A 13,885-nucleotide genomic window follows, 5' to 3' on the forward strand; every position below is an offset into this window, starting at 1 on the left:
ATTAAATTAAAAAGGTAGTAAAAACCAACAATTCTGATTTTGGAGTACCGGTAATTATTGCAACATATTAATGGGATGTTTGTTTTTAATATAATTCATATCCATCCATTTTATGAAGACACTTGCTCTAATACAAGGTTGCAGGGAGGCAAAGTCTACCCTGCTATCGTCAGATGTAAGGCCATAACCTGGACAAAACCGTGTCAGTGGGAGCAATTCAGTTCAATCTGTCAGTGGTTCTCAAGTCCAGTCCTGGAAGATCCTGCACCTGCAGGTTTTTATTCCATCCAGTTTCATAATCAGTGTATTATTCTTACTTTTAGTTGTTTTTATTTATTTATTCACATAAATTCTTAAATATTTTGTGTTTTTTGCAGAAATTGTAATGTTTAAATTACCTTTACCATTTTCTTTTTAATTCACCCTTTCTGTAGAGATTTGTCCCTTAATTGTATTCCATTGTTGAATACAGGTATACCCAAATGCTCACAACATTAACTGCTAAGGGTGGATCAATTACTTCAGTGCATATTTTCAGTATTGATTGATGAGCAGATAAGTGAAAATGTGAAATTGCTGTCCTTTGGCATTCAATGTTATTTGCACCTGCGTCTGCATTGCTCATTGCTAATCATCAGCATATGGATACAAATAAGGTTAGGGCTGGCTCTAGCAGTTTTGCTGTTTAGTAGCACCCTTATCCGAAAATCAATTTCAATGACATAAGTTTCATAAATGAAGGCTTATTGCTGTTTTACTTCTTATACTATTAACTATATAAAACTTTGTAAGCTGGTAGTTTAAATAGAATGTGAAGTGATTTAACTTAATTTATGGTGTTTTTGTGGACAATATGTATATATTAGTTCTACTGAATTTCACAGCTCTTGGTAAATGATGTCCAAAAAAACTACCAGTTTACTACAGATAATAGGCAAATATTTGACATTTTAGAATTGATTACATTTTATTTCCAAAATGGGTAAACACAAATATAATATATGAATATAACAATATAACATAATAATAAATAGGTTCGTTGCTTGATGGTAGTTTCATTTAAAATCAGATTTAAAAAGTAAACAATTAAACATAGTACAGTAATCCCTCCTCCATTGCGGGGGTGTTGCGTTCCAGAGCCACCCGCGAAATAAGAAAATCCACGAAGTAGAAACCATATGTTTATATGGTTATTTTTATATTGTCATGCTTGGGTCACAGATTTGCGCAGAAACACAGGAGGTTGTAGAGAGACAGGAACGTTATTCAAACACTGCAAACAAACATTTGTCTCTTTTTCAAAAGTTTAAACTGTGCTCCATGACAAGACAGAGATGACAGTTCCGTCTCACAATTAAAAGAATGCAAACATATCTTCCTCTTCAAAGGAGTCAGGAGCAGAGACTGTCATAAAGGCAGAGGAAAATCAATAGGGCTGTTTGGCTTTTAAGTATGCGAAGCACCGCGGCACAAAGCTGTTGAAGACGGCAGCTCACACCCCCTCCGTCAGGAGCAGAGAAAGAGAGAGAGAGACAGAGAAAAACAAGCAAGCAAAAATCAATACGTGCCCTTCGAGCTTTTAAGTATGCGAAGCACGGTGCAGCATGTCGTTTCAGGAAGCAGCTGCACAAAAGATAGCAACCTGAAGATAATCTTTCAGCATTTTTAGACTAGCGTCCGTATCGTCTAGGTGTGCGAACAGCCCCCCTGCTCAATCCCCCTACGTCAGGATCAGAGAAAGTCAGCGCAAGAGAAAGAGAAATGTAAGCTGGGTAGCTTCTCAGCCATCTGCCAATAGCGTCCCTTGTATGAAATCAACTGGGCAAACCAACTGAGGAAGCATGTACCAGAAATTAAAAGACCCATTGTCCGCAGAAATCCGCGAAGCAGCGAAAAATCCGCGATATATATTTAAATATGCTTACATATAAAATCCGCGATGGAGTGAAGCCGCGAAAGGCGAAGCGCGATATAGCGAGGGATTACTGTATTAAAATTCTTCACAATTCTAAAAATATAAAATCACTAAAATTCAAAAGTGCTTGTTTCTTTATTTCCATCTTTGTGAACTTAAAACATTTTTTTCCATTGTTTTGGATAGTTTACTCAGTCTTTGTAAGTTGCAAAGAATTATATGAATCATAAGGACACAATTATCACTAATTTCACAGATTATTCATGTTATACTAATATAGAATAATTATAACTATAGATCTATGTAACAGGCTTAATATACTGTACATAGTATTAAGTATGCAATTGAAGAAATACCAAAGTTTTGATGTGTATGTTGACCAGGGTTCATAACAGGCATATAAAACTGCTTCTAATGGCAATGCATTGTGCTAGCAAAATAAAATAAATGTAAAGAAAATATGTGTGCCTCCAAATTCTGCATCTTCCCAATATTACAATAAGAATGGAAAGTAAGACAAAGTAAAAACTTTCTGAAAGGGGAAACAGTTCTATAAAAAAAGTAAAAGTGCAAACTGTCACCTGATGAAATTAAAGAGAAAAGGCCATTCATCGTAAAGATTGTCATTGTGAAGCAAAGTACCCTGCATCGTTGGATTTGGAAGACCACTCATAAAGCACTCATACAGGTAGTCAGATATTAAGACCAAATATTTTAGTACACAAAAATAATATTGAACATAATAATATGGTAAGTGGGAGTCGAGCAGTTGAATTGAATCTGATTGTAAGTCAAAGTCTGTATTGTTTATTTATATTATATATATATATATATATATATATATATATATATATAATATAAAAAGTCACCAAATCCCCCTCACCCCAATTTTTATGTAAACATTACAGCTGGTCCAGACTACAGGAGCAAACTCTTCAGAAAAGGATAAATTAAAACTGAACTCTTAAAAGAAGAGTAAGCATTTAACGCTAGAATCCCTGAAGCCTACTGAAAAAGTCATAATCCTGGGCCACCTTAAATTCCTTCACACTTCCTTATCAGCGTCTTTGCTTTGCAAATGTGTCAATCAACACAGGCTGCAAGCAGCCTGCTATCCCATCCCCGCCACTGACACAGCTGAAGTTCTCCCAGCTCAAGTCTGTTTACCTGGGTGTGAGGTGCCTTGATTATATAGGGTAAATCATATACCATTATTTGAAATACATACATTTCATGTGTGTTCTGTGTCTACAATAATCTGGGTAAATGTTGGATGACGGGAAATGCGAGGCAATAAATGTTGAACCCATAACTAAAACAGAAATCTTTTTCATGTTGTTCTAATAATTGGCAAAATGCTGATCACAAAAAACAAATATTTATAAATTTCTTGGTTAGCCTGAACACCAAGCAATGAGAGCAAATAAAAACAACAATGACATATGGATAGTGAAATTATTTGGGATAAAAACCAGTAGCCATGGGGACTCCCCAGGACTGAATTTGAAAACCTATGTGACCTATATGTCATGAGAATGTAGGAGGTAGTTATCTGGACAAAACTCATACTATGCTAGAACATGCAAAGGCCAGTTGTAATGATAAAATGCTAACTACAATGCCAATATACCAAACCAAAGCAACCCCAACATTTATTTATACCAAGTATTTTTATAATTGCATGTAGCTTAAATTACATTACTATTAAAAGGAAAACTTACAGATACAAATATGGTCAAATGGAAAAAAATCCCTGGTCTGTGATTTGTTAAAATTAAAATGGTAAATGTAAAATGTCTGTGGTAACATCAGATGGCTAGAGAGCAGAGAAAAACACAAACACCAGGCCTAAAGAGTTCCCAATCCCATCTTGGCAGTGTGCAGTACTTAAATGTAATAAATTAATTCAATGTTGTTATGATGAAAAGTCTTAGCTAATTTGATTCTGCAGGTTTCATCATATTAGTAATATTTCTCAACTTTTCCAACACTAAAAAGTAGCTGCAGCGTACTTTGACAATGTTGCAGCGTACTTTGACAATGTCACAGCGGCACTGAGCACCCTGACGGGATAACAAAAAAACAATGACCAAAATAGTTAGTTAACTGAAAAACATTATAAATATTGGGCTGTCTAATAGTTGTATTCTATGTAAATATTCATACCAATCACTGCAAACAAATGCAAAGCTTAAAATGTGTAATTATGCAGCATTAGTTTGAATCTTTTACAAAAGGCACACAACAAAAAACTGTGTGTGGTTAAAAAAAAAAAAAAAAAAACACACACAAATTAAAAAGTGTGTTTTTGGAGGTTTTTTAAATGTACAGCCATACCATCTCATGTATTTTTATCATTAAATTATTCTTAATTTGAAATGCATAAAAGTAAAAGGCAACAATAAAATCTTGTTTTCCTTATTGTAAGATTTATTGGCTTATGAAGACATTTATATTTAAGATTATTTAGCTTATTTTAAGAACTCTTGACAAGTAAATTCTGCTTACCCAGTTGGCAGATTTATCTGTTAAGTAAAGGCATAACACTCCCATTTGAAGTTTTTTTTTTTTTTTTTTTTTTCATAATTTTTACATATGCATTTTTTTGAGCTGTAAGATTTATTCATCTTTCCACCAGTCATGATTAACTGCAAGTCATTCACATGTTTCATTCTTTTATTAAAAGATAAAATAAGCAACGATGATTCATGTTATTCTAGAGTCTACAGGTGAACAGTAAAATATTCAAATGAAGAGACAGTATTGTATATTACAGCATAGTTTAATACTATCAGGAACATTTGCAGCTTCATTGTGAATTGTGTGGTAATTTACTTGATAAATACCTATGAATCAAAAACATAGTTTTCATATTTTAAAATTTTAAAGCAGGGAATTCCCTTTGTTATTTTGGAATTTGTGACCTTGGTTGAAAAAAACGTGATAGATTTGTGAGTTAACTAAAAATAGGTTATTCAGATTGTTTGCAGAAAATTGTTCAGTAAGGAGAATGTGTGGCAAAAGCAATACATTACTATATGTACTACTAGGGGGCTCTGCACCCTGCTCGCTTCGCTCGCCAACCCCTGGTGTTGGGTAATTATAAATAGCGTGATGTATGTATGAGATATAGCATAGTGTGAAGGTGTAGATGACGCATATAGGAAGCCAAGAATAAATTGCAAGGCACAGTGTAAAGATTTATCGGAAAATTTCTTTGTACACAACATTAGTAGTAAAGATGGTGTCTTGTTCTTGAATGAGTTTCTCTTGGCATGGATCATTTATAACCTTAACCTTAACGTCAGATGAACGTTGAACTCGTGAGAAGGCCACATAAAGTTGTCCATGTCCAAAAACGGGGTCAGAGAGGTAGATGCCAACCTTGTTCATGGTTTGGCCTTGTGATTTGTTGATGGTCATGGCAAATGCAGGTTTAATGGGGAACTGTCGCCGTGTAAGTGTAAAAGGTAATTCTAGGTCAGAACTTGTAAGGTCAATTGTAGGAATCAGAACAATATTGTTAGCATGTGATCCTGTAAGAAGTTTTGCTTCAATAACATTGTGTGTCATGGTGTTGACGACTAAACGTGTACCATTGCATAAACCTTGTTTAGTGTTAAGGTTTCTTAATAGCATGATTATTGTTCCGATTGTAAGGTTAAGATTGTGTTGTGGTAATCCGGCTGGGTTAATAGTGTTCAAATATTGTAAGGGGAAATTAAGATGGTCATTTGTTGTCATCAGAGTCAACTTTGTCAGAGCTTAGAAAGAGCCGTGCCTCTATAGGAAGTAATGCAATGACTTGGTTATTTATGTGATCAACATTAATATTTTTTAGACATAATATAGTCCGTTGTGTTAAAAGGGGTATTTGGTCTAATGAGATTGCTGTTCCAAATATCTCCGTAACTAAGTCGTCGCAGATAAAGGCTTGAGGAATTGTAATAATATCTAGGTGAAGTCCATCTGTATTGTTGAGTGTCCCATCTCCCAGTTGTAATAACCAATTGTTATATTCTGGATCTGGACATCACATGTTTTGTACCAACTGTATCTTTTGAAAGCAATGCCAATTGTCCGCGTAACATTTTTTCTTCCGTGGTTTTAGAAGCGCGTTGTAGGCGCCGACGTTTATTGTATTTTTTGATGCGGGTTCGTGTTTGTGGTCCCGTTACTCGAGCCGTCTCGTTCTGTACCCGTAAGTAATAAGGAGGATCGCACTCACTGTTAATATGCGGACTGTTCGTTTCTTCGTATTATTACCAATCAGGTGTCGCGCCTATATATGTATTGTAGTCCGGTCTCTTGTTGTTTATGTATGACGTCGTCCGCGTATTTTAAGGTGGACTGAACAATAGCTGAGCGCATTGCATGTGGAGCAATAGGAAAGCACTGTCTAAAATCTCCTCCTAATAAAAGTACCTTTCCTCCAAAGGGAATATTATTATTCATCAACGTTTGTAGAAGTTTATCAATGGTGTTGAGTAAGTGACTGGATGCCATTGTACATTCATCTATAATTAATAGTTTTGCAAGACGGATGTCACGTGCATTGTTACTGTTCATTTTCATAGTGGATACCGATGTTTCTGTGATTGGGACCGGTATTTTGAATAAGGAGTGACATGTGTTTTTAGAGCCGACACATTTTTTCTTCCGCGGTTTCAGAAGCGCGTTGTAGGCGCCGACGTGTATTGTTTTTTTTCATGCGGGTTCGTGTTTGTGGTCCCGTCACTCGAGCCATATCGTTTTGTACCCGTGATCGTGAATTCATGACTTGTTTGTTCATTATCGTTAGTAATATGGATAAGTAATAAGGAGGATCACACTGACTGTTAATATGGAGCCTATTCTGATCGTGAATTCATGACTTGTTTGTTCTTTATCGTTAGTAATATGGATAAGTAATAAGGAGGATCGCAGTCACTGTTACGTCGTTTGTTGGCGTGCGTTTTTTTTGAGGGGCGCGTTGCCTCATTTTTTATTTCTGTTTCTGCACATCATTTCTCATTTTCCGGTGCTTGGAGGGTTTCTTCGTATTATTACCCATCAGGTGTCGCGCCTGTATATGTATTGTAGTCCGGTCTGTTGTTGTCTATGTATGACGTCGTTTGTTGGCGTGCGTTTTCTTTGAGGGGCGCGTTGCCTCATTTTTTATTTCTGTTAGTGGAGGGGGGCTTTGTGTGTCGTAGGTGTGAATCCTCATTTCTGTGTGCATACCGTTTCGTGTGCTATGTGGCGCTTGCGTCTGACTCCTTTGTTTTTGGTGTGCTAGGGGCGCGTTGCCTCATTTCTTATTTCTGTTAGTGGAGGGGTGCTTTGTGTGTCGTGGGTCTGAATCCTCTTTTTTGTGTGTGTCCTGTTTCGTGTGGTATGGCCTTCGTGTGGTGCTTTGTTGCATGGGTCTGTTGCTATGGGCGTGGCGCATCATTTCTCATTTTCCGGTGCTTGGACGGGGGCTTTGTGTGGCGCCTGCGCACTACGTCTTTTGCGTCCACGGCCCATGTCCCTGCGTCCATCCGGTTTACCATTCTCGTTTAGTAATATGGATAGTTCTTCTCAATGTTAACTGAGGTTTTTTTGGGGGGATTATACCCTTTTAAATTTAGTTACTCATACAATATGTGAAGTGAATAAGTGTTAACTGTACAGTGTTATTTTAAAAGGCATTAACTAAAATTTCTGCTATTGTAATTTATATTTTCTGTCCAGAGAAAAAAAAAAAAAACAACAAGAACAACTACTGACTTAATTAGCACCTTGGCAGTTTTTTGATAGGATTTGTTTTTTCTAAAGAATGATAATAACAGCATGGATCTTAATTGTCTTTTAGGAAAGCAAGATTATAAAAAAAACAAATCTGTGTTAAAAGAGACTAAAATAAAAGCAGAAGCCAAGAGATCTGCTCCAGGAATACGGGTAGGTCGTTGTTTGATTCTTTTCACTTTTCCTATGAACAGTTCTTTCCTCTTCCTAAAATATGTATTTTGTGGATCGAAATTTCTGTAACATACATTTGTTAGTTATTACACTGTAACTAAGTGGAATATCTCATCTCTTATTATAAAACCTGGCATTAAATAGAAATCATATATAAATTTAAATAACAATTGACAATAGTTTAACATATCTTTTTGTTACTTTCAAAAAACTTATTTGTTTGCTTTCTCTGTATTTCAGTAGATTATCTACCACACAGGAGACACCAGGTCACATTACATTTAAATATGTATTTCATAAAATATTTCATTTTTGGGGTGAGGGTTGCAATGGCAAAAGAAGTACTCTGTATATTTCTCTAATTTATCTTTTGATGGAATGAACATTATCTGATATGAAACTGTAAAAAAGAAACTATTTGTTTATGGTATCCTTATAAATGTATTGTGCTTGGCAGTAAGGATCATCAGTAATTATAGTTCTTGTCTTTATTGGTCTGTTACTCATTTATTGTGTCGAGTTAGCATATGTAATAAGGGACATAGAGTAGACAATCATCCCGGCCAGGATGGTTTGTGTCCCATTCCCAGCTGGGAAGCTGCTATATTGGAAGGACAGAAGTAGACTGCCTCCCAGTATGTTAAGTGGAAGGTTTTATTTGTAATACCAAAGGGTTGCATGGGAGTTGTGGTCCCACTGGGCAGCCCAGCTGGGGTCCTTGAGTGCCACCAGGGGAAGCTGCCAGGAGGAGACTCCACTGACCTACTGAGTATCTGCCAGACTTGGAAAGGTTTCCTGGAGGTAATATTGTAGCATCAGAAGTTCTTCCAGTTCTGGCATGAAAAGTAGTTTTTCTGTCTCACTCAGCAAAGTTGAAGTTAGGTGAGGAGGAGGAGGAATAGTGAGGAATGAAAAAACAAGGAAAGAGTTAACATTTTTTATTGTGGAGAAAGGAGACTGGGTAAAGGTACGTTTTTGTTCAGTAAAAAGTCTATTTGAACATGTGACTTGTATCTGGGTTTGGGATCTGTGACATCCACACATGTAGCGGTCTGGTGCCGCTAAGATTCACATCGTTGAGAGATGGTGATTTATTTATTTTTTTGATGGAGATTCCAGGAATGCACCCAGGCTTGGCCCGGCCTGCACATACTCACAATCAGAGACAAAAAAACAACTGATAAGAAAACAACAATTAAAGAATGTATTAAACATTAATAAAAAAAAATATAACTACATGCTGAATGATCCCACCCCAGTTCCCCTTATGGCAATGTACAATAAACACACACAAACAAACCACAACAATAAACACTCAAGACAATGTCCTTATACAGTCCAACACAGCAAAAGCAGGTGAAATGATATGGTGTGAAGATGAGAATCCCAAGAACAGCTTCCGTAGAAATAAATGAAACAGTCCTACTGGAAGTCCTGAGTGGCGAGGGGTGAGATTTCTAGGAGAGCTCCTTTTGAAGACGCATGACAATTAATCCACCACTATAACACAACAGGCAGGCACGAGACAGTCCATTCATCTAATGTGAAACGATCCAGGGCACAATTGACTTTTCAGACAACATGTTGGACAAGATACACAAAACACTGATCTCCTTTTGCTCCAGCAGGCCTCCCTTTTAAACATTCCCGCTAGCCTCTTTCATCCCCAGCAGCCCTTACTTCCCGTCATCTTATGTGGGTGACCCCCTTGGACTGCTGGGAAGTGAAATTCTCCCCACGGTAACGCTGCTACACACTTATTAAAATATCACTTTAAATGAGTGTTATTAACATGCTAAAGGAGCTGATGTATCAATAACACACAGTTGAAACTACGTGGTTCTTATTGTGGCTGAACAGAGAAAAGGTTGAAACACCCTGCTACAGAAACAAGTGGTGGCTTGTTATTTAATAATGCATAGATCAGCTGTTCCATGAATTTTTTGTTTTACTTACTGCTTTTAATAGTTTGCCACACACCCGAATTCACTAATGGCTGAGATTAAATTTCAGATAATGTTAAAAACAGTAGGAGTACAACAAAAAAATAATGAACATACTAACAGATGCATTACCAATCATGAATTGCTTGAATTCTAGGATGCATATAACAGTGACATAAAGAAAACATTGATTGATATGGGTAATTTTCTGCATGATGCTGTGATGCTGCCTTTCCTTTGCAAAGTAGTAAGCAGTCAGTCATCTTTTAACTTTCTTAGACCTGAACAGGTTTTTATGCTGGAGCCTTTCCCAGCTAGCATAGGGTGCAAGGCAGGAACAAACCCTGGACAGGGACAAGTTTTTTCATAGGCTTCATGGATTCTAGTGTTAACAGGACAAAATACATGTTGGATTAGGAGATGAAAAGAAAGCACAAAAGTTACGGCTAGGGCTAGTGTTCATCTTTAAAATTCAACACATTTATTGCAGTGAATATTCTATGTTCACTAGTAACCTTGTTTGCAGAATATTTTGCTGGAAGTTTGCCGTGCGGCCTGCTTAGGCAAACATTTCTTTCCAAGTGCGCTATGATACATTGTGATGTCAGCAAGACATCACAGAGCTGTAGCAGCCATGCCCAGAACTTTCATGCATGTCTACTGTAATATATTTGCCAAGAGTGTCATAAGCACAAAAGGAAAAATATAAAAATGCCATTTCAGCCACTAAAATGCACTAAAAATTGGCATCTAATACAGAATGAGCCTTAAAGGAGCCCTCCCCCTGCTGTCATCTGAAAACTCAATATGCACTGTGAAATAAAAGCAAAAAAATTTACTGCAATTTTTAAGGCGTTTATTTATTCTTGATGGAACAAGAAAGTGTAAAGCATCTGCACAGATACTTGGGGGAACAACAAAGACAGCCCCGCTGTGACTGGAGCCACAATTTCAAACAATGGAACTAGCCAGTCCCTTGCTGCCGCATTGTGGTATTGCCAATGTGTTCCCCAAGATTGGAACTCTGTTACCATAGAGATCTTTATTTTATTTATTATTGCTGTTATATGGATGTTTGTATTTTATATGCGATAATTGTTCCATCTGTATCATTTGTTGTTTTTATGCATTGTGGCACAGTGGTTAGCACTGTTGCCTCACAGCTCAAATCACATTTGGGCACAATAATCAGTCCATTATAGTTGGAAATTTTTTTTAGTCTCAGGAACACTTAAAAGATCATTGCACCATTATAGTATCTATCTATCTATCTATCTATCTAATACACTCAAAACTAGCTCAGTCCCATCTTCCCCACTGACTTTAATGCAGTTTGTGGAGTTCGGATAAATTCTTAAACATTTCCCTGATTTTGCTGAACTCTGGGCAAAGCGAATTCAATTGTGTTCGCTCATCACTAGTCACGGCTTTTTAATTGTACCAATACTAGGTTGCAGACATTACTATTCTCCTATCTTTTATAAGTGGAAGCTGATACAATACATCATGTGACCTAAACAGTATGGTTGTAACAATGTAAAACATTCACAAAAATGGTGTACGAAAAATTACAAAAAAATAGAATATCATGGAAGAGGTCCCTCCTAATTGCACCCATTTAGCTTGACAGGGAAATGTCTATTAAATTTACGTAAAAAGGTGAGAAGCATGAATGTCTTAAGCTGGTACCCGGGACAATTTTTCAGCTTCCAGTAGCTCACCAGTGAACAAGGTAATGCACCTATGGACCCCAGTGCCTTTTGACTACAATGCACAATATCTCATATTCCAGATTCCCATTAAATTCCTCCACCGGAGAGAATGATCGTCATGATTGTGTTTTTAATGAACAGGTTTCAATCTAGATAAGTGAAATGCGGGGTGCACTTTAAATTAAAAGAAGCTGGACAGACCTTCTTAAGAATACTAGAAGACATAATAAATTGTGGCTCCAATATAAGGTAGTAATAGAACTTTTTGTCCCCAGGGGGAAATTTGGCTTTTTACAGAATCTCTTTAAATAGATAGATAAATAAATAAATAAATATATACAGTGCATCCGGAAAGTATTCACAGCGCATCACTTTTTCCACATTTTATGTTACAGCCTTATTCCAAAATGGATTAAATTCATTTTTTTCCTCAGAATTCTACACACAACACCCCAAAATGACAACATGAAAAAAGTTTACTTGAGGTTTTTGCAAATTTATTAAAAATAAAAAAACTGAGAAATCACATGTACATAAGTATTCACAGCCTTTGTTCAATACTTTGTCAATGCACCTTTGGCAGCAATTACAGCCTCAAGTCTTTTTGAATATGATGCCACAAGCTTGGCACACCTATCCTTGGCCAGTTTTCCCCATTCCTGTTTGTAGCACTTCTCAAGCTCCATCAGGTTGGATGGGAAGCGTCAGTGCACAGCCATTTTAAGATCTCTCCAGAGATGTTCAATCGGATTCAAGTCTGGGTTGTGGCTGGGCCACTCAAGGACATTCACAGAGTTGTCCTGAAGCCACTCCTTTGATATCTTGGCCATGTGTTTAGGGTCGCCCCAGTCTGAGGTCAAGAGCGCTCTGGAGTAGGTTTTCATCCAGGATGTCTCTGTACATTGCTGCAGTCATCTTTCCCTTTATCCTAACTAGTCTCCCAGTCCCTGCCGCTGAAAAACAACCCCACAGCATGATGCTAACACCACCATGCTTCACTGTAGGGATGGTATTGGCCTGGTGATGAGCGATGCCTGGTTTCCTCCAAAAGTGATGCCTGGCATTCACACCAAAGAGTTCAATCTTTGTCTCATCAGACCAGAGAATTTTCTTTCTCATGGTGTGAGAGTCCTTCAGGTGCCTTTTGGCAAACTCCAGGCAGGCTGCCATGTGCCTTTTACTAAGGAGCGGCTTCCGTCTGGCCACTCTACCATACAGGCCTGATTGGTGGATTGCTGCAGAGATGGTTGTCCTTCTGGAAGGTTCTCCTCTGTCCACAGAGGACCTCTGGAGCCCTGACAGAGTGACCATTGGGTTCTTGGTCATCTCCCCGACTAAGGCCTTTCTCCTCCGATCGATCAGTTTAGATGGCCGGCCAGCTCTAGGAAGAGTCCTGGTGGTTTCGAACTTCTTCCACTTACGGATGATGGAGGCCACTGTGCTCATTGGGACCTTCAAAGCAGCAGAAATTTTTCTGTAACCTTCCCCAGATTTGTGCCTCAAGACAATCCTGTCTCGGAGGTCTACAGACAATTCCTTTGACTTAATGCTTGGTTTGTGCTCTGACATGAACTGTCAACTGTGGGACCTTATATAGACAGGTGTGTGCCTTTCCAAATCATGTCCAATCAACTGAATTTACCACAGGTGGACTCCAATTAAGCTGCACAAACATCTCAAGGATGATCAGGGGAAACAGGAGGCACCTGAGCTCAATTTTGAGCTTCATGGCAAAGGCTGTGAATACTTATGTACATGTGCTTTCTCAATTTTTTTTATTTTTAATAAATTTGAAAAATCTCAAGTACACTTTTTTCACATTGTCATTATGGAGTGTTGTGTGTAGAATTGTGAGAAAAAAAAAAAGAATTTAATCCATTTTGGAATAAGGCTGTAACATAAAACATGTGGAAAAAGTGATGCGCTGTGAATACTTTCCGGATGCACTGACATATATACACATATATATATTGTAGCAGATAGGCGTGTCGTCCACCTCTCGAACCCTCAGGTACCACTCTAGACACCAGGTAAAAGTATAACAACCTTTTATTTTGTTGTCACACAGTGCACCAAGCACCCTCCACTCCACACTCATATAACAATACTTCTCTCTCTCTAAACAAACCAATCCTCCTCGCCCAGACACTTTGCCACCCTACCTCCCAGCTCAGCTCAAATGTCTGGGCTCACTCAGAGTCCTTTTATAGCTCCTGACCCGGAAGTGGCTCTAAGCCAAACCCACAAGTCCGTTTTCCTTCCGGGTCAGGGCAAAGTCCTTTTCTTCATCCCGGGAGCACATCGCTTCTTCCAGTCACGTGACTGGGATGCACTCCCGGGTTATAGGGCAGAAAAGAGTCCATGAGGCCCTT

The 13,885-nt window shown here is 37.9% G+C and overlaps 1 protein-coding gene across 1 annotated transcript in view; it reads left to right on the forward strand.

The window, feature by feature from the left end:
* The window catches only part of triqk (triple QxxK/R motif containing), a 231,045-nt gene that overhangs the window by 142,959 nt on the left and 74,201 nt on the right, over positions 1 to 13,885 (forward strand). Inside the window, exon 4 of the mRNA XM_028817794.2 lies at positions 7,752 to 7,837. Within this exon, the coding sequence (XP_028673627.1) occupies positions 7,752 to 7,837 (86 nt within the window). The remainder of the gene's footprint in view (positions 1 to 7,751; positions 7,838 to 13,885) is intronic.

Source organism: Erpetoichthys calabaricus, chromosome 13, assembly GCF_900747795.2.
Source record: "Erpetoichthys calabaricus chromosome 13, fErpCal1.3, whole genome shotgun sequence".
In the NCBI taxonomy this organism is placed as follows: domain Eukaryota; kingdom Metazoa; phylum Chordata; class Cladistia; order Polypteriformes; family Polypteridae; genus Erpetoichthys; species Erpetoichthys calabaricus.